The 27,230-nt window shown below is 42.2% G+C and overlaps 1 protein-coding gene and 2 non-coding genes across 4 annotated transcripts in view; 2 read left to right on the top strand and 1 right to left on the bottom strand.

Annotated features, from left to right (window-relative positions):
- LOC117255349 (E3 ubiquitin-protein ligase DTX4-like) overlaps positions 1 to 23,632 on the top strand; it is a 38,910-nt gene extending 15,278 nt beyond the window's left edge. For both annotated transcript variants that reach the window (XM_033624150.2, XM_033624149.2), the window contains exons 3-12: positions 3,706 to 3,917; positions 4,095 to 4,996; positions 17,819 to 17,880; positions 18,034 to 18,195; positions 18,604 to 18,665; positions 18,802 to 18,968; positions 19,056 to 19,209; positions 19,324 to 19,413; positions 19,535 to 19,633; positions 19,788 to 23,632. In XM_033624150.2, the coding sequence (XP_033480041.1) occupies positions 3,706 to 3,917; positions 4,095 to 4,996; positions 17,819 to 17,880; positions 18,034 to 18,195; positions 18,604 to 18,665; positions 18,802 to 18,968; positions 19,056 to 19,209; positions 19,324 to 19,413; positions 19,535 to 19,633; positions 19,788 to 19,919 (2,042 nt within the window). In that variant the 3' untranslated portion in view covers positions 19,920 to 23,632. The remainder of the gene's footprint in view (positions 1 to 3,705; positions 3,918 to 4,094; positions 4,997 to 17,818; positions 17,881 to 18,033; positions 18,196 to 18,603; positions 18,666 to 18,801; positions 18,969 to 19,055; positions 19,210 to 19,323; positions 19,414 to 19,534; positions 19,634 to 19,787) is intronic.
- Positions 23,633 to 23,765: 133 nt separating this feature from the next.
- On the top strand, positions 23,766 to 23,853 carry trnay-gua (transfer RNA tyrosine (anticodon GUA)). Its single transcript is given in 2 exon segments — positions 23,766 to 23,802; positions 23,818 to 23,853. It is a non-coding gene; the product is annotated as a tRNA-Tyr (tRNA).
- A 361-nt stretch (positions 23,854 to 24,214) lies between these two features.
- On the bottom strand, positions 24,215 to 24,286 carry trnae-cuc (transfer RNA glutamic acid (anticodon CUC)). The gene has a single exon. It is a non-coding gene; the product is annotated as a tRNA-Glu (tRNA).
- Between the last annotated feature and the right edge of the window lie 2,944 nt (positions 24,287 to 27,230).

The raw sequence follows: 27,230 nt of genomic DNA, 5'->3' as shown, positions 1-27,230 counted from the left end.
TGGCTATTATTTAAAATATGTTCATAAAAACCCCAAAACGTGTCTAATACTACGCAAAATATGTTGCATTTACAACCTAGTGCTGCACTGTGTCATATTAAATGGATCTTCGGTTTTCTATCAGTCTGTGTCTTTCAGTCTGTGTCCCCTCTCTAAATCTTATCAGCTGATCTGATCAGAACAGATCGATGGATGAGAGGAGCAGCTGTTTGGGAGTGAAAGCAAACTTTCAAAAGTAAAATCAAAATGTGGCAGGTGATGTTTTAATCGTGCCGGGTCTCCACAAATAAATGACTCTGTGGGAAACCGTGTGTTGAGTTTTTTGAATGTATTTTTTCGCACCTTGAGCACCACAAGCCGCGTGCCAGCAAGTTTTATTATATTGGAGAGGAGGCTGACATCTCCACGGCTGATATCTCCAACACTCAGCAACTCACACCAGAAAAATTTTAAGGATAAGAGGAAAAATACGTAGTTTTGATGTGGGGGTTAACTGTCCCCTTATAAGCATAACTAGCATATGAACTCCAGGTAGCCTTTTACTTTCTGTCAACTAAAAAGATAAAGCACTAGCTAGGATAAGTTTCAGTTTCAGGTCAGTTTGCAACCTTATCGTGTATCATCGCATGCTAAACCATCAAATAGTCTTTTCTAAGTCTGTAATCTCAGTATCGAATGCTGTTAATTGTCTGGTGAATTTATGCTAACATAGCGCTAGCTAACACAGTCCCAGTGTTGGCTATGTATAATGTTGGAGCAGTCACCATGGTGTTTGAAGGCTACGAGGATAGGATAAAAAAAAGTTAGTTTCAGTATACTGGCAGCCAGATTTACTACAGTTTTTGCTGTAATTGAACCACCAAGGCCCGATAATTACACACAAAGCACTTACTGTACACTCCGTACATACAGTATACACAACATCCTGATCCCCAGTGTTGGTGCCATGTTCAGAGACAAGGCCAGGTTGTCCTCTTTGTGATAAGACCTTGGCCTGATTAGAGTCCAGTACAGATAAAGTTTAACTACACACAAAATACACAGATTCTATTTGACATTCAAGACACACAACTCCCTTTCCCATTATGGCTCTTGCTTACATTATTACTTTTATTATTGGCATAATAAAGAGGTTATGAAAGAGAACCCATGTGGTTTGTCCTGTTGGAGTGGACATCTTTACTGCAGTAGGTGGTGGTTTGCAGCTGAGAAAAAGTCTGCACATGACAGCAGGTTTTCATTATTAATAATCATCCAAATACGGTGTTTTTACTCTGTTATCAGAGTCTGATGTCTTTCACATTCTGCAAATTAATACTTTCTGTCATCACGTCTTTGCATATTAGCAATTATGTGTAAAAACTGTATGTAATAATGCTTTTGGGAATCTTTGACCAACCATCCCCTCCAACAGACAGCAGTGCAGCTTGGCCTCAGTCTGCTTATTCTGTGAATGAACTTGTTTGCTCTGCAGTTTGAGAGAGCATTACATTTCACGTGGTAATCAGCAGGTCGAGTGCTCCCTGTCGCACTGGATTCATTCAACAGAGAGAGAGAGAGAGAGAGAGAGAGAGAGAAAGGGCGGGTCGTTTACTTTCACAAACACTCTTTCTGTTTTTGTCTCGCATCCATTTTAAAGGCTCTTTGTGTATCCGTCTGTCTCTTGCTGTAATACATACTCAGTCTTCCAAAGAGATCAATCGGTATCTTCTTTGTAGGTATTGCTACAGCAAATTAAACTATTGTATAAAATGAACTATAGACACAATAAGCAATACAGTGGGTTATATCTCAGTTTGATTATTGTGAGTAAATGCAGCCCCCGTCCATTCAACCCCCTCCTTTTGATGTCTGTCTGATGCCACTCTGCCAATATCACCTCTTTGTACTACTCTCTCACTCACTCTCAAATACACACACACACACACACACACACACACATATGCCTTCATCTCCTTGTCCTGGCATTGACTGAATAGGCTGTTACCCCTGGAGACTGATGTAGTTTCTGGTTGGTTGGTTTAGGGACCCTCCTCCCACCCCTCTGTCCCTCTGGGAGACAGAAACATTGTTGTGCTCTCGTTATTTGTTTATGTTTTTAATTATTTATTTCAATTGTGCTCAGATGATTTATCATCACATTTGTTAGTGAACTATTGAACTGAAAGTACATGAGTATATGTGTATATGAATGTGACATAAAGGGCAAGTGGATGAGGTGCTCTTGAGAAATTTGAACTCACTGCCCTGCAAGGCCCAGAATCACAAGGCTGGCACACCATTTCCGTTGTGAAATTATTTGGGTGGTTATGTTTACCCTTTCATCCAAGTATTTTAATGAAAGTCATGCATCTAGTGAAAAAAGACTACATCATGGCTCTATGATCATTAGTTGTCTAGCGCCTTATTTTAGATCCTTCCCATATCTCCCTTATTCCTGCAGGCAGGCTGTTTATGTAAGGGTAATGGAAATAGGGCTGTATCTAACCAATGAAAATCTTGGTCAACTGAAATTGGACCTAATCCTCAACCAGTCAATTGACTAATTCGCCACAGTGAGTGCATTCAACCTAGTGTTGTGTGCCCTAGTGTTGTGTGCCCAGTAAAGTGTTTTTTTTTTTTGGTTTGTTTTTTTTCTGTCACTGAGCTTGACATTAACACTTAAACTCAGTGTTGAGGCAAGTGGAATGCCTTGAGTAAAAAAATAAATGTGATCTCAAATGCAATGTTATCCGAAAGTAAACAGTGCACTGTGAGGCTTCACCACCTGAACTGTGCGTGAGTCCATATCACCACATAACACTGAATGGGACTGGTGAGAAAAATCTGACATACTGGACACTAACTCTGGGGTTGACGATACAACATAAGATTACTGACATTAGATATCTCTGTAATACTGCCTGCGAGACAGAGACTTACTATTTCTAGCCCAGAAGCTAACATTAGCCATCGTGCTGCTCCAACAAGGACCCCGAACTGCTGTGTTTCTTATATATAGACACACACACACACACACACACACATACACAGGTCATCCAAAACATTAGAACAAGAAAACACCGTTGCTGTTCATGCCACCCCCCCTCATGGCAACAGCACTCTCCAATGGCGATGCTCCCCCTAGCAGGACAATGTGCCATGCCAGTGCATGCTCACTAATGGCCCGATGAACGTGACGAAGAGCTCAAGGCATCAACCTGACCTCCAAATTCCCCAGTTACCAAACTGATTGAGCATCCAGGGGATGTGACGATACCCCAGTGGTCCTGTGTCCGTGCTTTGACAGGTCAGAGGCCTCACCATTGATTGGACTTGGCCCTGACCTGTTGAGGCATGAATACAGGACCTCAGGGAGGTTTCCTGTGGTGTCCAGGGCATTTGTGGTGGATATTTTGAGCACTGTGGGTTGTGAGGTGGGGTACCAACATGTCTCATGGATGCTCCATCAGATTGGAATCTGGGGAATGTAGAGGCCAGGTCGATCCCTTTAAGCTTTTGAGTGTTGCATTTTAACATTATGATCAATGGGACGCATGAGATTGTATACATGCTCACAACAATGTAGGCCACTTGCGTAAGCTACGCTGTAGGTACGGCGTCAAATCAGCAGTTGCAAAGGGTGTTAGTTAACTATTGAAGAAACTTATTGGAACAAAGAAATTATCTAAAGCACATTTTTTATTTTTCTTCTTTTTGTTTCAGGAACCATCCGTCCGGTGCGGAGGAGTTTTTATGACCCAGCCTCGGCCCCAGGTCAGGGCTGGCAGTGGGAGTGGGAAAATGATGCGGGTACGTGGACGGCCTACGACATGGAGGTGGCCATCGCAATTGAGAGCGCCCACAATCAGCAGCCCTGCCTCGACCTGACACCACTCGGCTTCTGCTACCTCATTGATTTTCAGAACATGACACAGGTGCTTTTAAATTCAATGACGAACTCCACTTGAAACTTCCTCCATACCTTTAATTCTTCAGCTACATGAGTGATATTTAGTTATCACAGCTGTAGCATTCCTCTACTGTGATGACCCCATAATTTAGGATTCATCAGAAATGTCATTAAACTAATGTTTGATTCTGTCCTCCTGCAGGTGAACAGACAGAGCCAGAGGTTTCGGAGGATCCAGAGACGTGCTGACATGGCCTACCCTCTAGTGTCCGGTCCTCTTCCAATACCCAAAGGAGGTGGTGTAGGAGGAAGTGGTGGCCTAACAGGGGCGCTGCTGGGTGTTGGGGTGTCGGGGGCCAGCATGGGGGTTGGAAGCTCTGTCTACCCCAATGGGGGCTTGCCGGCTACTGGACTGGGCCAGCCTTGTTCGTGCCAGCAGTGCATGCTGGTCCTTAGTGTGAAGACCAATACAGGAGGACCAGGGGGAGGAGGTGTAGGGATACAGACTCTAGGTAGACGCTCACTAACCTTGCAGCGGCCCAAGAACTCAGCACCCATTGCCTCTAAACCTCTGAGCCCGTCTAAATCAGCAACTCTGGGACGAGGACAGCAGCAGAATTCCAACTCCAACTCTAACTACTATCAGACCCTGCCACACGGCCTCGCCATCTCCAGAAACATCGCCTCTCCAAGAAGGAACGCCCAGCTCTTTGCTCAGTCGCTGGCCACACTCACTGCTGGCACCTCCTCTCTGGGTATCTCCTCGTCTTCCAACAGACCACCTCCACCATCCCTCCCGCCTCCTCAGCCTCCATCATCCAACCCAAATCTGAACCCCCCGTCCATTCCAGCCAAGCACTCCTCATCATCAGCCAATGATTCAGTGCCAACCGCCACATTAGTTACCCCTGCCAACAGCGTGACCACGCCGCCTTCTCCTGTGCCATCTCCATCGCCGGTGGTGATGAAGCCACAGCGCACGCCATCGTCAGCAGCGACAGTGTGCCATGCCCCGTTGCCACAGAGATCAAGCTTAGCCGGGCTGAGCAGACCAGCATTACAGAGGATTGCAATGGCCCAGTCCAGAGCACTCATAGCATCAGGGTGAGTAAATAAAACATACACACAACAAAAGCACTGACACCAATAGCTTTATTAAAGACCTTTTATAGTTATTTACATGGTCTGAGGAAGATGAAGGTGATGAATGTGATGATGGTGCACTCCAGGGCTTATAAGCTACCATATTTTTATCTTTATTGCAATATGAATTTCAACAATAAACATCTCAAGGAGCAGCAGGCTCAAAATAGCCAAGACTCGTAAAGCTCCTGCTCTGCACTGCTGTTTCTAAATTCAGATATGGAGTCAACAACAGTTGGTCTGAATCTAAATGTAGACCAACATTTTGTGGCACCTTTTTTTGTTTGACAGATCAGAACAAGATGCAAATAATAGCATACTGGAGTGAATGTTGTTCTTATTGTTATTAGCTGTCACAGTTGAAAATAATTGAATGGCATAGTCAGGGCTTATAAAATTTCAGGCACTGAAACAGCATTTATTTGCACCCCATATTGTCATCGCAAAATTCAAAGGGTATCTCATACTGGATATTCTCCCATATCATGCAGTCCTGTTTCAGTCACAAACATTTATTAAGCCTGTACAGACATGCAATGAGAAATGCATGTTCAAACACGCAAAAACACTCTTGCACAGCAGGGTATACAGCATCAATGTATACACACATAAACACACGTATACATAAAACCCTTGTAACTCCCATCAAAAGGTGTTATGCTTGTTATTTTTGTAATGAGTCGCGTATTTGTTACACTGCATTGACTGTGAAGGGTGTGATTTCAGAGGTGTGACTCTTCAGATTCACATTCTATCCTGTTCTGTGTTTGTTCCGGTTGTATTTTTGGTGTTTCTGACCTGTTTGTTGTTAAAATACTAATTTCTTTAATTAAATACTTGGTGTGATGAGCAGAGGCACAAAAGAAGAATTTTAAAATGAGATCCAGTAGTACCTACCCTCCATTCATGTGTCTTGTGTCAGCAGCACTAGCAGGGAGTGAATTCTCGTGACCTTAAAAATTGAAACACTTCTTCAAGCGCATGTGAAGTGATAATAAATGACACATTTAGAATTCAAACAATCTCCAGGACAAAATGGAAGCATGGGCAAACTGAAGTTATGAAATGTTAAGCTGACCTTGTAACCGTTTACTTGGAATTGGCATTGATGTCTGAATGTGTGCGTGCATGCATGCATGTGTGTGTGCGTGTGTGTTTGTGAAAAGGCAGCCAAGCCTTCTGCATGTTGTCCATCTGTGAAGGGGCATCTGTGGAGCAGAGGGGGAGGGAGGGAGGGATTGTGTGAGAGGACAGGCAAGTGAGTGTGAAGGCCATGGGTCAGCAGCACCTCCCTCTCTATAAAGCCACTTTATGCATATATGGGAATGCATGGTGCAAAGGCCTGAGTAGAGAGCAGCTCAGACTTCCAGATAACCATCTCAAATTGGAATCTTGTGAAGAAAAGTACTAAACTGGGAACAAAAATCCATTAACGCATTTAACCAACATACATTGTTGACCAGCTGCAGATGACAGTGAATTGGGGGAGGGTAAATAAACTGTATGAAAATGATCACAAGCTTTACATGTGCAAACACGCCAGATTTGGAGTAAACTGCCAGCCTTACCAGCGCTCTTCCCACACTGCTGTCCTCTCAGCCTGAACATGCTCTCTGGCTCTTTCCACCCAACAACTCTTTAACTCCGGCATCCTTCCCAATTATTCTCTAGCCCTTAACCTCCTCCTCTTCTTCCCTGTCATCTCTACTTCATCATAACATTTTTTCTCTGAGCTAAGACTTTCCAACACATCTCCTAACAACTCCCACTGTGTTACTGTTGCCTTCCATGTCCAAGCTAAAATACATTTGTAGCCATCTTGCGGTTGTCCTTTTTGCAGTCATTTCAGTTGATCACAATGCTAGTGGCTCTGTTTCAAGAATTTACTCAGCCTGTTGAAATTTGTATCAAGTTGGTTTCTGAAGTGATCAGAGATATTTGCCAAGGTTTATTAAGAAAAAAAAAAGAATATGTACAGCAAACCTGTTTTGGACTTTTTAGTCATGGTAGTCATAGCAATGTCTGTCTGTTAGTCCACCACTTTGGTCCAGACTGAACTTTACATTTGTCCAATACTTTCTGACCAAATATCTGCAAAGCTAATGGCATTGCCAAGAGCTAGTGCAAATTAGCAAATGCCAGTATGATAATGCACTAAACTAAAAAGGCAAATGTGGTAAACATATTTTTGTGTTGCCATGCTAGCATCAGGATTTAACGACTGCGTATGATATATTTTCAAGCAAGATTTACATTTAGACAACACCATTTATATCGATATAGGGTCAAGTTGCATGAGTTAAGACATACCAGTGTGCATCTCTCCTCTCTCACACTCTCTGCACAGCTCCGCCCCACTCTATGCTACATGACAGTCAGATGCTAGTTTTCTGTTGGGACGTAGTGTTATTGTGTTGCATGCAGGAGCAGCTGCTGAGTAAAGTGGGACACCTGGTAAAAGTCGAAAACTGATGTTTGGCTTAATATCAAACTGATTTGAACATTTTCACATTGGCCGACTGATTCAATACCAAAGGTGGGGCTAGAAACACTACTGTCCATTGATTGGTCAAGAGAGAATTGACACTCTGCTATTTTAGTTGATATTCCATGGATTGCAACAGACAGTAAACATTGCAGCCTATTCTTTAAGAGTGTCTGCAGTGGAAATGTTGAACAGATCTAGGGTTTATGTACATGTCCGTACAGGTCACGCACCAGTTCTACTATACCAACAGTGTTAAGTGGAAACGTGGCTTAAGTCTCATGATACTGCTAGCATCACAGTGGACTCTAAAACACAACCCACTTGCTGTTGTCGTGCTTCAAAGTCATACCGAGGAGGGGAAAGTGTTGCTTATTCACCCACAGAGGCTGATTTTAATCATCTTCCAGCCACAACTCAGCTTCCTCAAAAAGATTCTTGAGTACTGCAGTTGCACAATAACACTAGATGTCATAGTCACACTTTCCAACTTTCCATGATGTCATGCATCAGTGATTAAAGCTTTTTCGAGGAAACGTTCCCATCTTCAGTTTAAACAGCAGGTGTGAGTTTCCCCTTACCGCTGTTCAGGAAGTGATGCATTTTCAGTTTTAGTTTAGCACCAGAGAGCAAAAAATGGGATTCCCACAGATAATCACCTTCCAGCTAAAAGCAAGGTCAGATGGTTTTGAGATGGAGATTTTTTTGGTCGTCCCCCACTCCTCTACCCTGTCCACTGTTCCCTGCCCCCTCCTCTCCTTCCCGGACTCCTCTCCTCCCTCCTCTCCCGTCGCGTCTCAGCAGTCTGGGCCCCTCAGAGCCTCATTGTTGGTCTCCACAGTAACCTTTGTTGGATTACCCAAGCCTGGGCCGCATTAGCAGCACAATGCTGAGCCTCTGCTAGTTTTCTCTTCTTTCCACTCTCTTCTCCTTCCCCCTCTCTATGCTCAGACCTTTCTATATTCTTTTCCTGCCATTGCTTTAATTTCTTTTACTCCTCTGTTTTTCTTCTTTTAATTATCTTTTTCATGAGTTCACTCCTTTTTATGTGTCTCTGCCTCCCCTTGACTTTTAAATATAACTCCCAGTTAGTAAAGATTCTTAGATGCCCATCATAGCATTTATTGAGGTAGGGCAATTTTATTGGTGTGGGTGGATGTGGTGGAATTCCCGTCGTATAGATGACAGATGACTGATCTAGTGGCATATTCACTATGGGAATATTTTTTCAGGTGGGGGAGAGGTAGACAATGGTACAGGTCCAGTCAGCATTGTTTCAACCCCCAGACAATCACAATTCAGACAAGGGGAGGGGTGTGTAGATACATTAATATATGTGTGTGTGTGTGTGTGTGTGTGTGTGTGGACAGCCTCAGACTCAGACAGCGCCTAAGACAAGGGCTTATGGGAATGGGCTGGGGGGCTACAAGACAAAGAAACGAGTCAGCAAACTGTCAAAGATTGATCACACAGTGGTGCAAGAAATCAGGCCAACACGAGAGAGAGAGAGAGAGAGAGAGAGAGGGAGGGAGGTGACACACACACACACACACACACACACACACACACACACGATACCCGGCTGCGAAGGCATTTAACAAGTGCACACATACACACACACATTGTCCTTCTCTCTCACACACAGTAAACACAGTAAAAGTAAATATTGACAATCCTAACGGGAGATGCAGTGAAGAATGTGTGCTCTCTCTATCTCCAGTGGGGGATTATAGGGACGACACAAAGGGAATGAATGAGTGTGTGTGTTTCTTGGGGGTGGTGAGAGGAGGGGGCTGCACAGACAGCGTACTGAGGAAAAGCAAATTAAGCAGGAAGAGGTGCGAGAAAGAGAGAAGTCTGACTTTATTTGGAAGAGATAAGAAGAGAGGAGCAGAAATGGGCAGTGAGAATGAGCCGGCACCTGTTGTTTAGATTACCAGTACATTGCAGACTACACCTCTCTCAAGTCTTAATCATGTGTGGCCCATAGAGGGAGCTGTAACCACAGACAGGGGAAAAACCAAATCTATATCAGATATTTGGGGAAATGTGCAGGAAGAAACCTTGGGCAAAAGTGATACCCTTAAATGATTGAGAAAAATAAAAAAGAAAGATGAGAAAGTTTAGAATGTGAAAGCACACACAAATTTGACTTTGACAAATAGTTCCAGGCTAACTGTCTCCGCTGTCTGTTGTCTTTGATTTGTGGGGCTGGTGAAAAAATTAAAACTTGGCAGACGGGTTTGTGTGTTCTCTGCAGGCCAGTGTCTGTTTAGTAAATGAGGTACAGAAGAGTCACCCAGTAACACCACTGTACAATCACCAGTGAACTGAGTGTTTTTGAAGTCCCAATAAATTTAACACAGTGATGTGTCTTCTCTATAGCCAATTGGGTCACATCAATTAAATGAGTTCCATTCTACCAGTTAAACTTTCCTTGATACATATCAATAATTAAAACCCACACTACGCTAAGCTAGCTCAATGCAGTATGATTAGTAACATCATTACCAGACCAGAAATAGAAGATCCTTTAATAACCAACAGTAGTGGTAGATAAAAAAAAAAAACATGGTATGTTGCATCTGTTGCCTGACAGCGGGTTAAGTACGTTAGTGGGAATACTTGAGACGTGTCAAGTTAGTTACATTGACATCACCCAGGTCTGTTAATAAATGGAACTCAACGAAAACAAGGAGCAACACACAATACAAGTTAATGTTGTCCCCACAGCATTAGGCAGCCAGTCCCAACTGATTCAGACAGGGCAAAAGAAACTGGTGTGACGATTGGTACATTTATAACCGTGGTTATCGTTAACCTGACTTCACTAACATGCTGAATGTAATTGAGACCCGTTACAATATTCCTTCGTGAACCCATTTCAACCAGACTGTAACTCAAATTACAATGCTGTGTCATATTGAACAGAACCATGAACTTTGTGACCCTAGTGCAGAGTTACATCCAAGCCATTTTAAGGAGTAAAAAGATTTTTCCATTAAAAAAATACCTTCTAAATATGTGATTTTGATAGAGAGATGAGTTGTTAGGAGTTTAATCAATGCAAAGAGGAAGGAAACTTTGTTGTATATATGTATGTTGCGATATACACATTTGTCGTTCTTTGTACGCTTTGAAATTCCTTATTTTTATCGTAATAATAGGAGATTAAAAAAATGGGAAAACATGTAAGATAACCTCAAGGAGCAATGACCGAGAGTAGACAGACAGCTTGACCTAACAGTCATCTGTGTTGTTTGGTGTCAGTGGCTGACTGCTGGTCTGTCCTGATTCCTCCCAGCCTGCCTGTCTGCATCATGAATTTACACCCAGGATGGTGTTTCTCAGTATGTTTTGAATACGGTAATGTTTGGTGAGTTTTACTCAGTCAGGTTAGTTCGAATAATTACAACAGCTTCAAAAGATGCCAGAAACATTTAGATAATTTCATAATGAACATTTTTGAACATCCGCAACCACTTTTTAACTGCTGAGTGTTTTATTTGTCAGACTATAGTGCATCTCCCAAGTTTATTGACAGAAGAAACTCCAGCTTGCATTTTAAATGTAGTATTATTATATGCCACGTCACCCCACAACAGCAAACCTGTCCACTTTGTCTCACATCAAATTATTTTTCATTAAAGCAGAGGAAGATTCCTTGACACACCATTAGCAAGTGTGTGAGTTACAGTGTGTGTCATTAAGAATGTGTACGAAGCTGTGGGTGCAGCTTTGTGTGCGTGTGACAATATGCGTGTGAGAATGTGTGGGAGTGTGTTATTGTCTGGTGTCTAAATCAGTCCAGCTGATGTCCATCTGGGGACGGAGGGAGTGTGTGAGACAAAGCTGGGGGAATGTGTGATCTGGTGAGAAGCGGACGGAGGGTAGGAGGGCGGGTCTGAGGTCGCAGGGGGTCAAGAGACTGGAGTCCCATTCAGGCCCTCCCCCACCAGACAGAGACGGGATCCTCCTTTTCTTCTTCTTCTCGGGCAGCTCGCTTTTCCTTCTGAATCTAAATCTGGTTTATTGCCAAGTAGGTTTTCATATAAAAGGAATATGCTTTTGCAATTTGGTGATAAAGAAGAAACAAACAGTAAATGTAGACTAAATATACTTTAGTGTCTTTCATGTAACTGTTTAGAATAAAAGAACTGGACAGTAATGTTAAATGGGTAAAAATATATTCATCATTATTCATCATCCATCACAGCTGCCAGGCTTCTGTCTTCTTCCCAAATACTTCTTTTTCTCTTCTCTTCTTCTTTTTTTGGATTATATGCTGCTGGTTCCAGAGGTACTTTCTACCCAATGTAAATTGACATTTCAAGTTTTCTTTTAGTTATAACCACAATGATCCTCAACAGAGAGACCAACTATTTGAGTTTGTGTTTTAATTCTTTCTTTTTTTTAACTTGATTTCTGAGAAATCATGTTTTGTCCGTCATTTTCTGCTGATGGTGATATCAAATTTAATAATAATTTTAATAATCTTTAGCCTCTGCTCACTTATATTGATGCATGCAACATCATTTTAAAATAGGCAATCACATGCTACTCACCGAAATGCTCCTCAGGACATCTCCCCTTACGTTTCTACTAGGCTTTTATTTTTGACTTTTTGACATTTTGGTACTAGTGCTGATTCAATACTTGGGTTACTGTGCTCCAGCCTCTTTTTCCTTTGGCAGTATGCTGTCCTAGAACTAAGAGGAACATGATTTAGCTGCGTGGTAGATGTGTGCCTACTTAAGTTTCAGTACTATTACCAGAACCAGACTTTTTTTCAGTGCCTCACTTCAAGAAATAAACATTATATTACACAGTGTTTTCTACAAAATGACTTTCCCTCAGCAAGTAGGGACTACATCATGTATACGCTGATACTACTATATACAGTATATACTTAAAGTGTATGCTAACATTGGAAAACAGGTATTTATGGTAATTACTTATTTCACAAATCAAAAGTCACTGTGATAACTTACACACTTAATGGGACAACTGTGTTAACAAAGGAGCTGTGTGTGTGTGTGTGTGTGTGTGTGTGTGTGTGTCATCACCACATCAGTGGGGTAGCTGGAAAGTGTGTTAATGAGCTACATGAAGCTAATCCAGGATCAGACTTGACTCAGCACTCCCATCTCTCTTCCTTACCTCATACTGTAAAGCCTTCCCTGCTAACGCAGCAGCCGATTAAATATTAATAGCTCCAGTGTGTATGTGTGTGTGTGTGTGTGTGTGTGTGTGTGTGTATGAGTGAGAGAGAGTGTGTGTGTGTGTGTGTGTGTGTGAGAGAGAGAGAGAGAGTGTGTGAGAGTGTGTGTGTGTGTGATCACTGTGATTGTTACTCATTGACTTGATCCAGCACAGATCTATTATAGGTGTTTCCCTTCCATCACCAGCAGCTGCCCTCAGTAATAATGATAATAATAGTAATAGTAGTATAATGATATATATATATTCAGATATTCTAAAAATGCCCACCCGCCACCCCCCACACACATACACACAAACACAAAATTTCCTCAACAAGCAACCATGCACTGCTGTCCCAAATAATAATTACCAAATGTAATCATAAATAAACTCAAGACTTAACAGAACCATCTGTTCTAGTATTACAGTGCTCTGCAGTTCTGCATGTGGTTTGTTGAAGTGGTGTTGTCCTATTAGTAGTAAAGCATGACTCACATGGGTTTTTAACTAACGTTAATCTCTTTATTGGGTTATATGTGTCAGATAGCTCACGTCAAGTCTAAGTACAGTGTCAATTATTAATGTTGCTCTGCAAGTGTAATTTATTTAGATAGTAATAGCTTTCATTTGTTGCATATTTTCTGAATAGCGCCGTTTGAGCAAGGTAAATATACTATATATATATAGTAGGAAATTCATATTTGGACATCTTTTCAGGATTTGGGGGGGTGGGGGGGCAGACCCCCTGGCAGATTTGTTACCTCTGTGGCTACCGCCTGTTTGTAACAGAGGATTCTGTATGTTTGTCTTATGTTGTCACATATAAACCTTCATGACAAATAAGATCTTAAACTACTTTGACTGCGTACAACAGCAAAGCGCCGGCATTACAGAGTGGGGCTCAGACTAATCTGAAGTATCAAATGTAGATGGAAATTTGATGTGATTAAGATGTGATGGTGGCCACATATGAACACATGGATAGTTGGTTTCTGATACCAGTCCCATCTAGATAGTATTATTTTTACGCTTTGTAAAGTGACGTGTGACGTTTGTACCCATACAACACTGTTATGTGAGAGGCAAGTTTTGCTTTTCTGAACAAATTAATCATAACTGCTGTCACATGCCTGCTATCAATGGAAGGTCACTTTGTTGTGCTGGATTCCTGTGGGATCGTAGGATAGTCACTTTGTCAGGCCATGGAGTGGGAGAGGAAAAATCAAACTGCGGAAGTGGACAGGGGTCAGGAGAAGATATTTTTTCTTTACAGAATGATATGTAGAGTAGGCCTGTTTAGTATCACATGCACAACATAAATGCAACAGAAACCACAGGAAATCATAGGCGATCAACTCCATTGTAATTATTAGGTGCCATCTTGGGATCCAGCATCTGGATTATTATACATATATGGTGGTGATCTACTCTGCTACTACTGTGTGTCATAGCTATAGGCAGGAAAGGACCATCTGTGTAACAGTTTTCTATTAATGACATTACAATGCTGTGATGTGCTGTCACTTGAATTTAAAGTGTGTTTTGGCAGCTCACAGCAGACCAATATCACCTGGTGACATCTGCTTATTTGTATTCATGCAGATTAAATTAGTGATTTCTCTTGTTTACTCCTCACTCTGTATGTCTGCTGTTCATCTACTCACACTTCCTGCTTCACTTTTCCTCTCTGAAGCCTGTGAAATAACACCTCATTTTACACACAAACTCATTCTCTCACACACTCTCCCTCAACCACACTAATGCAGACTTACACACACATCCCAGTGAGTCATTCACTCGCGTGTCGTCATTTGTCACTGAGTGGGGTTACGTGAAAGCAGCTTAGTGCACTGACAGAAAGCCTGTTAAAGCTAAACCAACAACAGGAAACAACAGATCATCTCCACACTCTGTCCTTCTGTCTGTCATGCAGCCTACACTAGTTTGTTAGTGTGAGTGATTGTGTTTGCATTTGGATGATAAGAAGGGCTTTATTACTGCCCCTTTGATGGCTCAGCTGGAGGACTGTAGGGGAAATGCTGGTATCTTTAGGGGGCTGGTTTAAACCTGACTCCAAGGAGATGCTGTTTTATATGGACCTCTTCAAAACTTTTTTCTGTGTAGGAGTGTTCTTCTTGAATCTCAGCTTCCGTCACTCAGTAGATATAGAGTTGATCTTTACATTTACTTACATGGCAACACTGACACATCCAATTTGGCTTGTCAGATTTGAGTTAACAGCAGTCTGTCATCAGACACTCAGGGCCTTAACACAGCCTGCAGACTTACTTAATGTCTGTAGCCCTTTTTACACAGAGATCGTGCTATAGAGCTGCTACAAGTCCCTTCTTTATGCCATCTTTGCATTTTTACATAGAACCAAATAACAGCAGCATCAATCCGCTCCAGTGTGAGTTTACGTAATATGTTGGCATCATGGAATCAAAATTGGCGTGACAGGCATGACATGTAACACAGTGGCAGCGGCCTCTCTGTGACATTTAACATGCGTGTTGACTGCACTTTATAAACAATAACAATAATATTAACATCACAATAACAATCATTTATCATTCCTATTATAGAGCGGCTGATCTTGTCCTCTGCTGGGAGGATAACGAGCTCCCCTCATTGTTTTTCCAATGTGCGGACATTTTGGCACCTGTTCTTCCTTGATGAGTTAGCCACTAACTGCTAGATGCTGCTTTTTAGATCTACTTTGGAGTTTCGCACACATGTAGGGTTGGGACTCGTTAGGATTTTAACGATCCCGATTCCTTACCGATTCCTCTTACCGATTCCTACATTATATTCATTATACTTGGTATACTTAAACAAGTATATAATAAACACAAATGCAATCATACAAATACAAAAACTTTATTCTAACTGTTGCACAGTACAATTAGATGAAAATACACATTTGTGTGTGGTGTGTATTTCAGATTTAGAGCTTGTATCATCTCCCTGAGAATATATAACAACAAAAAGTGATTCTCTGATTTCTACAGTAACACTATTACCTCAAATTAACCACAGCAATATAATAAAAAATACTTATATGCATTCATGCTTGGGCACTGTTATTTACGTGACAACACCTGAACAGAACACACACAGACACACATTGGCTGTTTGTTTCTACCGCTCCCCTCGCTGGAAGCCTCGGATCGCTAGCCGCCAGCCTCCGCCTTGATTAAACGCTGAAAATAAAATAAAAGAGGGAGACAGGTTTTTCCTATTTTATCTTATTTTGTTATATTTCTCCCTCTCCCCTCGCTGGAAGCGTCGGACCTCCCGCCGCCCGCTCCCGTCTCAAACACGGAGGTCTCCCTCTCTGCAGCTGAGCACCCACGGCGCACGTCAGGCCTGTTAAATAGCCTGTAACCATGACAACTCTGTGACACAAACTCAGTGCTTTAGTGATTAGATAATGTCGGGCTCGGTCGGGTTCGGAACGAAATATGTGGCTCGTGCCGCACTCTAATGGAAATGCACGTGACATTTTTTTTTTTTTTTTTTTTTTACAATTTAGGAACCGTTTGCAGGAACCGTTACTCCAAATGTGATGGAACCGGTTCCGTAACCGGAACATTGGACCCGGTTCCAAAAAACAACCACATCCGGATCCCAACCCTACACACATAGCATGTTGTCGAAACGTCACACCCATCTGCCCATGGTCCCATTTCAGCACTGTTACTACCTTTTGTGGTTTCTTAAGTGCAAGATAACTCTGTCCCACCAAAATACTATAGTACCGTATATACAGAACAGCGAGGCGGCAGAATGTTGTGATATTCCTGCCTTGAACAGGCGTTGTAAGAGGGGCTTGTGTATTACACTTTAAATATCTAGAAGAGCAGCGTGATTAAATCATTTGATACCCGTTTAGGTTAGTGGCGCACTAAATGGGAAGTTAAATGTTCAGCCAGCAGAAGTTAGCCACTTGGCCAGCAAAGTTTCTAGTACGCCTGCTTTAAGACCCCAAGATGTGGAAGTTGCTTGTTTTTCCAGTGTTCAACCCAGGAGGTTGAACTTTTCTGGTGTCATGCATTACTGAGAAACTTTCATAGGAATGAATAGGGCCACTGTAGCCAGTTCTCTTTATACATTCATGCCCCCCCACGCCCACACACACCCATATACTGTAGATACACATACTCACACTCCCAGGCCATGTTGCATGTGTGTGCATGTTTTGTTCTACGGCCTGAGAAGCTTCCAGCTCTATAAGGGGCGTCTATAATGGAGTAACCTGCCACTCACCCCAGATTAATGACTGTGTTGGCACATACAGCTGTCAGCTGAGTAGTTTATTATCACCTGACCTCAGAGTTTCAGTGAAATATATATATATATATATATATATATATATATATGTGTGTATATATATATATATGTATGTATATATATATGTATATATATATATACATATATATATATGTATATACATCTATGTATGTATGTGTGCGTGTGTGTGTGTGTGTGTGTGTGTGAGTGTGATACGTATGTGTTGATCACTTAGAGATGATGATGAGCTTTGTGACAAGGCAGGTAATCCCCAGCAAGCAGCTGTATGACGTCCATCTCTGTGAGATCACTGAGAAGATGGAAACTCAGCGGATTAGCTCTCATAAACACAAACAGACGGCTGGGCGTAGTCATACATACGCTTTCCGGCCGCCAAACATCCCAGTGCACTAGGAGAGAGAGAGAGACTAGGAGATACAACAGAGGAAAAGGATACATCATAGAGAGAGGAGAGAAACACAGGGGGAGAACTGAGTCGCTTTGTGTCTTTGACTTTTTTGTTATTCCTAAATTTTTGCCGCTTTTGCAAACCTTTGACAGGATACTAATTTATTAAGTTGATATCATTTACTTGTCATCTTTTTTGTGAAACTTGGCTGCACAGTTGTGACCTCTGAGTGTAAAAATGACAGTCATCAATTTTTCAAAGTGAGTATCTGTCTGGTTGAGCGTATGGAAACATCAAAGTATTTTCCAGCTTGTCTGATCTGACAGTCACTTTAGGCCTGTGAGGAAGTGTTGAAAAACACAAAAAACAAAACACTTCGTATTTTTTCCTGCAGAGTACCCACCGTCCCAGTGAAGAACCTCAATGGATCCAGTCCTGTTCACCCTGCACTGGCAGGTAAATTGCACACACTTCCTAGCCATGGGCTGCTTCTGGTGATAGATAGAAAAAGTTGAAATTTTGATTCATTCCTTTGGGGAATTTCACAAGAAGCCAGAGAGGAAGATTTTTTTTCTGTTCTAACCAGATTCAATTTCTGCTGTTTTTCAGGGATCACAGGTATTCTGATGAGTGCTGCTGCTCTGCCCGTGTGTCTGACTAGACCTCCAAAACTTGTGCTGCACCCTCCGCCTGTCAGCAAGAGCGACATCAAACCTGTCCCAGGCTTTGGCCACTGCTGCAGGAAAACCACCAAGAAACAGGCTCGCAAGGGTAAGCACTCAAGTCAAGATGCAGAAATACATCACAGATGCTTTCGCACGTGGAAGATCACTGCTCATCCCAAACACATTTTCTATTGTCCAGGGGATGATGGGACACCATTAGTCTCCAGCCCTGCTTTTTAGCCAGTGCAAAACTGATGTGACAGCCCTAACCTTGACCCTAACCCTAACAGAAAAACATCAGCCACTGCCATCGATGGCAGTCAATGGGGCCAGTATAGGCTGATATCAATATTCAGTCAATAACTTGGTGCATTTCTAGTTTCTAATGAGCGAGATATTCATGCAGTCAGCTTTAGAAATTATTCACCAATAGGTGTCACACACAGGTTAACAGCTTGAACCTTGTCTTATCTTTAATAAAACTCATTCTGTTACCTCTCCGTCCTGTCTGTAGGTAAAACTCCAGAGGAGGTGGTAAAGAAGTACCTGCAGAAAGTAAAAAGTCCACCAGAGGAGGTATGAGCACTATTTGTATTTATATCTTTCATAGTGTTGAATCAGTTGACACATGGTGTTGGTGTTGGTTTCACATGAAACTAAATACAGTAAGGTGTTCTTGATGGCTTTCTTTCACTTTCTTTGTCTCTGTTAGGACTGTACCATCTGTATGGAGCCGTTGGGGGGGCCGTCTGGATATAAGGGTCCAGGGGTGGGGCCTGTGTCTCGAGCAGAGTCAGTTGGGCGACTAGCACAGTGTGGACACCAGTACCATTTCCAGTGTCTGGTGGCCATGTATAATAATGGCAACAAGGACGGCAGGTAGGTTAGGCACACGAAGACCATCAGTCTTCATTGTCTCTCAGCTGCTTTGCAAATAATCTCATCAATTTTCTCCTCTCTGTGCAGCCTTCAGTGCCCCACCTGTAAAACCATCTATGGTGTAAAGACAGGCAACCAACCAGCAGGGAAGATGGAGTACCACGTCATCCCTCACTCTCTGCCAGGGCATCCTGACTGCAAAACCATACGCATCATCTACAACATACCACCAGGCATTCAGGTACTCAGAAAGATTGGGCTGACAGAAGTGTTGGTTATATTCCCATATTAGGTATGACATGGTCAGAGTTAGCACGAGTGCCTCCTAATATCAATCCCCTCCTTCTCCTTTCAGGGACCAGAGCATCCGAACCCAGGAAAGCCCTTCACTGCCAGAGGCTTTCCCCGACACTGCTACCTCCCAGACAGCGAGAGAGGACGCAAGGTAAACACAATCCACCATCCTGTTATAGACACCCATCAGCCTGTGTAGATACATTCTGAATATTAAGTTATTTTGTTTAAAATAAACCTTTTGTCCTTACCTGTACTATACCATTCATTAGGTACTGAGACTGCTCCTGGTAGCGTGGGACCGCAGGTTGATCTTCTCAGTTGGGACTTCGAGCACTACTGGAGAGTCTGACACCGTCATCTGGAACGAGGTACATACAGAATGACATTAAACTGTAACTCAAGAATGAATTTGAGAGACCCTAGTTGTGATTAGGCCTGTCACGATAATTCTGTTATCAACATATTGTATGATATGTGGACATGGGAAACAAATGAAAAAACTTTGTTTCCCCCCCCTTAAAGGTCCACCATAAGACAGAGTTCGGCTCCAACCTGACGGGCCATGGCTTCCCCGACCCCGGACATCTCGACAACGTCCTGGAAGAGCTCCGAGCTCAGGGCATCACAGAGGATGACGGACTGATGGAAAAGTGAAAGGACAAGCGAACAGGGCAGCGGAGAAGGAGGAAACATCCATGTGAGAGCAGTGAAGAGTGGAAGGGAGAATGAGGAGTAAAGGAAGAGACGGTGAAAATAACAGAAGCAGGAGTAGGAAAAGAGGAGGTCCTGGACTGAGACACACTCTCTCTGCCAGCACTTACTGGGGCGCAGGGGGACATTTTGGGTTATAGAGGACATTGATATTGTTTTGCGAAGGGAACCACTCTTCAGTCACTGCTAGTTTCTCCTGTCAATGCAAGTCTGTCCAAAGTTCATAGTTTTCAAGCAAGCACATCAGCAGAAGGGGGAGGGAGTTTGAGGAAGCTGCAGCACAGTCAGAAAAGCAACTCAGAAAGAGGCGGAGGCTGAGAAACCAGCAGAAAGAATGATGGCACTCAAGGTTTTAGCTACTACACAGCTAGGTACTAAATGTCAACAAGTGAGAATGAATAGGTACTAATATTTAGGACAAGAACAAGTTCACTTTACTGAGAGAGAGAATAACCAGGACAAGAAGGTAAAATGTTGGAGCAGTTTCATGAAAACTGGGAGAGAAAGGACAAAGAGAAAGAAGTTGGAGCGGTGGGGGAGGGGACAGGAGGAGGGAACGCAGGAACAATGTAGCAGAAAGAGACAAAGATGGTGTATGAATGTAGCGTAGGATAGGAGTAGAGTAAAATTAACTTGTACGGTACTTAACAGGTACTTTGGCTAACACTATAAACACAAGGAAACCAAGAGTGATGAAGGGAAGGACAGCTGGACTGTGTGTTGGCTTTGTTCAACACACCTGCTCGTTTGTGGTTGAAGTGCTGTTGCTCCCTCTCGTGGTGGTGCTGATGAACTACACCTCAGCCTGCAAGCTTCTGGAACACATCAGAACGTTACTATGAGTTATCCATCTGTGTTACTTCTTATCATTATCACTATAATCCTCAGTTAATGTCATTCCGTACTTTACCTCCTACTTTTGACTTGATGGGTTTTATATGACCGAGGCTCTGTACGTTTATGATTGTGTGTGAAATGACAAAAGACCAAACTAAGGCCTGCTCTTCTGGGCCTATTTGGAGTCTTACTATTGAGTCACTGTGGTACACGTTAACCTTAGATACACAGGTACCAGTATTACTTATAATTTTTATTTATGTCCCCTTTGGTGGTTCACATGGTTTCGGTGGATGTAAACGCTGTTGTATCCTGTCAGCAGTGCGGCACCTAGGTGAGGATTTGATTATAGACCTTAACGATGATGAGCATTTTCCTAGAACTAAGTGCTGAGGATTTACTTCAAGGCCTAAGTGTTTAGTTCTAGTTGAATGAGCTTCACTGTCAGAGCTTAAACTCAAGAGAAATGAAGCAAAAGGCCGATGCTGGGCTCACAGCCAGAAAGCCGCTCAGACCGGGCAGAGGGTTGGAGGGTGGAGAGGACAAAGAGTGGACCTGAAGCAGAGGTCATGGCCTGGTCAAACACATGGTAAAAAACAAACTCAGTATTCAAATAAATTCAAGTTGGTCTGTCTGAAAGTTTGTTGAGGATACAGGGATTGATATCATTCCCAGTAGACGGGGAAAACACAGTTAAAAAGGCATCTATTAAAGGTCCCATATTTATGTAAATGTAAATTTGCCTCACATGCGTAATCAGAGATAGTTAATGCAGACTGTTTCCTCATTTTTACTTGAGAAGTTAAATTGCAGGTCCCTAAAACCAGGACACACATTACAACTGGACTTTGGCTGGCATCACAAAAAAATAGTGCATCCAGTTTGCAATCTGAACCAGAAGGCGGTAGAGCTGCAGTGATTAAGAGATTTGTTGATTGGAAAGAAATTCATCGGCAACCATTTTCACAACTTTTTGACATTTGATAGACTGAACGATTAATCAGTTAACCATGAAAATAAACGGCAGATTAATCGATGATAAAAATGATTGTTCCAGCCCGAGAAGTCATTTTGCTGATTTACTTCATTTAAATCAGATGAGCCGCTGTGTCGGCCAGTCAGTAATGTGAGTTCTCTCTGTGAGGATGTAACAGCTCCGGTGAGAAGCTGAATTAATTCAGTAAATATTGCTGTAGCTTTTTAGCAGCTTTTTTAGGACAAATCATCACATCAAGCCTTTTTTGTATGTGTGCCAGAGGAGCAATGTGTTTTGAAAAGGCCACATTCTAAAGGATACATAATTTGGGAACTTTAATCTATGACTTGTGATTGAGTTGGAGATCACTAGCTTCATTATTATCGCAACAACTCCCCTTATCTCTACCTCTCCTGACTGATAACACACTGCCCAGTCTCTGAGTTGGGTCTGTATGTGACCCCTTATCACAATGTTACAAGACCTGTGTGTGTGTGTGTGTGTGTGTGTGTGTGTGTGTGAGAAGAAAGAATCTGTGTACTGTGTATACTACCAACATGCTCCCAGTTTAGGGTATTATTTGGGTACTCCAGGGGAATCCCATCATCCTTTAACTCTAGTGATGACAGATGGTGGAAGGCACTCCTTTTCTTTTTTACATTATTTTAATATGAAATTTAGTTACTCCTTTGCTTTTTAATAGCATTTCTTTTGACACTATCATAGAGTAAACTGCCTTTTTATTTTGTATGTTTATGTTGTATTAATTATGCTCCTTTTCATTGTTACTGTTGGTTTACGAAGACAGTATTGTTGAATACTCTGTCTTTTTGTTTTCATTGTATACAGACGTTAAGCTGATTTGCAACATCTTTTCTTTGGAAAAGAGATTTGATGGTAGACTTTTATTTGAGTGTAAAATGTAATGAATTTTAATGGCAAAACCCTTGTACACTTGCTCTTCTGTGAGGTCAAGAGTTATTTTATTTTCTACATATCATCTGTCCTGCCTCTGTTCTGCACTGAGCCTTTATCTGCCTACCAGACTCCTTGATGACCCTGGAAGGTTTTGTAGCAGATTTGTGGATGGAGATTTTGGTCTTATGTCCAGCCCTCTTTTAGCAGCAGAATGGTACGAGTGCAGGTGGCATGATGAAAATGATTATTTTAAACATTGTAAAATGTAATAAAATCACATTTCCTCTGGTGTTGTTGCAGATTTCTTGCTCTGTTGGCCCAAACACTGCACAATGACTTGGGAAAACCTTGATTTTGTATGATCAGTAAGTCACTTGATTGTTAATTTTACCTTGTCTTTCTCCTTATTTTTTTAAAAAAATTCTAAACAGTGAATAAGAAATTGAAATAAATATTTCTTAACATACTGAACTGGATGAGCTGAGTCTGATTTGTACCTGATCTGGTTATTCCAGGGTTAAAAAGTGTTGTGTTAAACCTTGAACCTCAAGTGTTTTGGGAAAAGCATAATTGTTGATATGGAGGTTTTGATGTGTGTTGTGCAGTGTCTGAAGCCATGTGAGCAATGTAGCAAACAGCTATGGCTAGTAACTCACCATTTTAGTTTTGTCCCTGCTTTAAATGTGGATTTCTTTCCCATCACCGGGTCTCATCCCCACTGAAGGCACAGCTCCTCCGGATGTCAGTGGATGAGGGCCTTCTGTGACTTTGTCTCATTGTTTATGAGGGGTGGGGTGGGAAAAAGGTGACACAGGTGCTGGTATGGAGAGATACCATAAACAGCAAAGTGTATATATTGCAAAATAATTGCTGAAGTATGGATGATTAATACAAGAACAAAAAATAAAGAATGAATGAAACTTCAGCGTGTTCTGTTTCCTAGTAGCTGTCTGCTGCGAATATGGACAGAGTTTTATGAGGTGAAACCCATAAAGTAAAGTTCTGAAGACCATGAGTTCCATTTTATCACTTGTATAGCCGGATTTGATAGGCATCTCCCTTCGATAGCTCAGTTGGTAGAGCGGAGGACTGTAGGTGATTGACACAGTGATCCTTAGGTCGCTGGTTCGAATCCGGCTCGAAGGAGGTCTTTTTTTGATGTTAACGTCGAGACTATGTACTCAACTTAAAAGATTAATTATAAAGAGTCGCTGAATTAGTTACATTAGTTATACCGCCCCTCTAAAGCTTTTTAAAAGCTTCTCGGATCAGTAATATGTTTATCACAATAACAATAAGAAATATGCTCTGCATTACAGAACATTTGTCAGTCCCTGCTTTCAGTCGGCAGATTACATGTGTCTAGCTGTAACTGACGTCAGCTCATATAGGGTGAGTGTCTTCATAAAATCTGCATTTTACCCTCAAATTCTTGACTTGTTAGGAATGACGTATGGGTTTGAGATCGCGTGCTACAACAAGGGCTCGAACAGCCCCAGAAAAGTAGTTCCCTGACCGGGAATCGAACCCGGGCCGCGGCGGTGAGAGCGCCGAATCCTAACCACTAGACCACCAGGGAGAACTGTTTACAGAGGGAAATATAGAGATTATATTCTTAGTGTTGTTGTGATCAAGACGTTTATTTAGGTGTAGTAGGCAGAGGCTGCAGCTCTGTGGGTGCTTGATATGACCATATTTTTAATTTGATATGGGCTGCTATGAATAATGTGCCCAAGGAAGTGCTGCCTTAGAGATGGAGCGTTCAAAAAGCTCACTGGGACAAATTTAAACACAGGAGGAAAAAAGGGAGTTGAAAAAGAAGAGGATGAGGAGGAGAAGAAGGAAAAAGACAATTAGGAAAGAAAAGGGGGAAGAAAGGGAAGAGGAAGGGGGAAAAAGAGGAAGAGAAAAAAGAAGAGGAGGAAGAAGAGAAAAAAAGGGACAGGAGGAGGAGGAGGAGGAGGAAGAATAGTAAGAGGAAGAAGAAGAGGAGGGTGTGGAGGAAGAGGAAGAGGAGGAGGAGGAAGAAGAAGAGGAAAAAGAAGACGAGGAGGAGGAGGTGGAAAAAACCAAGAGGCAGAAGAGGAAGAGGAGAAGGTAAAAGAGGAAGAGAAAAGAGGTAGAGGAGGAGGAGGAGGAAGAAGAAAAGTAAGAGAAAGCAGAAGAGGACAAAGGGAGGGAGGAGGAAGAAGAGGTGGAAGAAGGAGAAGAAGAGGGGGAGGAGGAGGAGGAGGTGGAAAAAAGAGCGAGAGGCAGAAGAGGAAGAAGAGGAGGAAAAAGAGGAAGAGAGAAAAGAGGTGGAGGAGGAAGAAGAAAAGTAATGGGAAGCAGAAGAGGACAAAGAGAGGGAGGAGGAAGAAGAGGAGGAAGAAAGGTAAAGAAAGAGAGGAGGAAGAGAAGAAGAAAGAAGATGAACAGAAACTGAGCTAGTTTCGTGTAACATGTTTAAACAATTGGGAAAGAATATAACAGTAAACAATATATTTTATTATACTTTTTTAGATATTTTTAAAATGCAAAAACTTATCGTACACAATAAAGTTTTTCAGTTTACGCCCTGAACACCATTTTCCATTTTCAGATGTAGTGCAGTGATGACTGACGTATACTGACAGGGTCAGTTTGCTGTTGAGCGCTGTGTGTGAGTCTGGAATGATAAGGCTGGAATCCTGGGAACGTATTGATCGCCAGCCAATGTTCAACACACAGATCACGTCACTGTGTTTATTTTATTGCTGTTAGCATTACTGATAGAAGACATCTCAACAGTGTACACAACTCAGCTCAACTAAAAAGGGTGAGGACTGAAATAATGTCATTGTGCCTCACAAAACGATAATTGCACATATTAACAAAACATATTTGATGTGTTCACAGTACAAAATAATTGGTTCCCAAACCTGGGCATCCACAAAGGCTCGCAGTGGTGGGACGTACAAGGACAGCCAAAAACGAGGACAAACGTTGAAGTAGCGCCTTGATGGCATTACTGTCAGATTTATTTTGACCATATCATGTAACTACAGTTAACAACTGCGTAATAACTCTCACACCTGTAGAGATATTAATGCTGGTGTCTCTTGAAAGTAAGACAACAAAAACCCGAAAAGCTACTTCCTGGTAGCTTTTGTCTGGAACTAGAGGGGCAGGAATGTGTCAGGCTGGAAGAGGACTGGAACAACCAGGCTGGTCTCATTTGTTTACAGTGATTAAACCAAATTAATACAGAAAACACACTTATTTTCAGGATCATTTCAAGAATCACATGGACAAAGTTTTGCGTTGGGCTGGCGCCATTAAAACCCTTTATCCTCACAGTATAAAATCATGTACAGTACAGGCCAAAAGTTTGGACACACCTTCTCATTCAATGTGTTTTCTTTATTTTCATGACTATTTACATTGTAGATTCTCACTGAAGGCATCAAAACTATGAATGAACACATGTGGAGTTATGTACTTAACAAAAAAAGGTGAAATAACTGAAAACATGTTTTATATTCTAGTTTCTTCAAAATAGCCACCCTTTGCTCTGATTACTGCTTTGCACACTCTTGGCATTCTCTCCATGAGCTTCAAGAGGTAGTCACCTGAAATGGTTTCCACTTCACAGGTGTGCCTTATCAGGGTTAATTAGTGGAATTTCTTGCTTTATCAATGGGGTTGGGACCATCAGTTGTGTTGTGCAGAAGTCAGGTTAATACACAGCCGACAGCCCTATTGGACAACTGTTAAAATTCATATTATGGCAAGAACCAATCAGCTAACTAAAGAAAAACGAGTGGCCATCATTACTTTAAGAAATGAAGGTCAGTCAGTCTGGAAAATTGCAAAAACTTTAAATGTGTCCCCAAGTGGAGTCGCAAAAACCATCAAGCGCTACAACGAAACTGGCACACATGAGGACCGACCCAGGAAAGGAAGACCAAGAGTCACCTCTGCTTCTGAGGATAAGTTCATCCGAGTCACCAGCCTCAGAAATCGCAAGTTAACAGCAGCTCAGATCAGAGACCAGATGAATGCCACACAGAGTTCTAGCAGCAGACCCATCTCTAGAACAACTGTTAAGAGGAGACTGCGCCAATCAGACCTTCATGGTCAAATAGCTGCTAGGAAACCACTGCTAAGGAGAGGCAACAAGCAGAAGAGATTTGTTTGGGCCAAGAAACACAAGGAATGGACATTAGACCAGTGGAAATCTGTGCTTTGGTCTGATGAGTCCAAATTTGAGATCTTTGGTTCCAACCGCCGTGTCTTTGTGAGACGCAGAAAAGGTGAACGGATGGATTCCACATGCCTGGTTCCCACTGTGAAGCATGGAGGAGGAGGTGTGATGGTGTGGGGGTGTTTTGCTGGTGACACTGTTGGGGATTTATTCAAAATTGAAGGCACACTGAACCAGCATGGCTACCACAGCATCCTGCAGCGACATGCCATCCCATCCGGTTTGCGTTAAGTTGGACGATCATTTATTTTTCAACAGGACAATGACCCCAAACACACCTCCAGGCTGTGTAAGGGCT

The sequence above is a fragment of the Epinephelus lanceolatus genome, chromosome 3, assembly GCF_041903045.1.
Source record: "Epinephelus lanceolatus isolate andai-2023 chromosome 3, ASM4190304v1, whole genome shotgun sequence".
NCBI classification, from domain to species: Eukaryota; Metazoa; Chordata; class Actinopteri; order Perciformes; family Serranidae; genus Epinephelus; species Epinephelus lanceolatus.
This window is presented reverse-complemented; position numbering and strand designations above follow the sequence as displayed.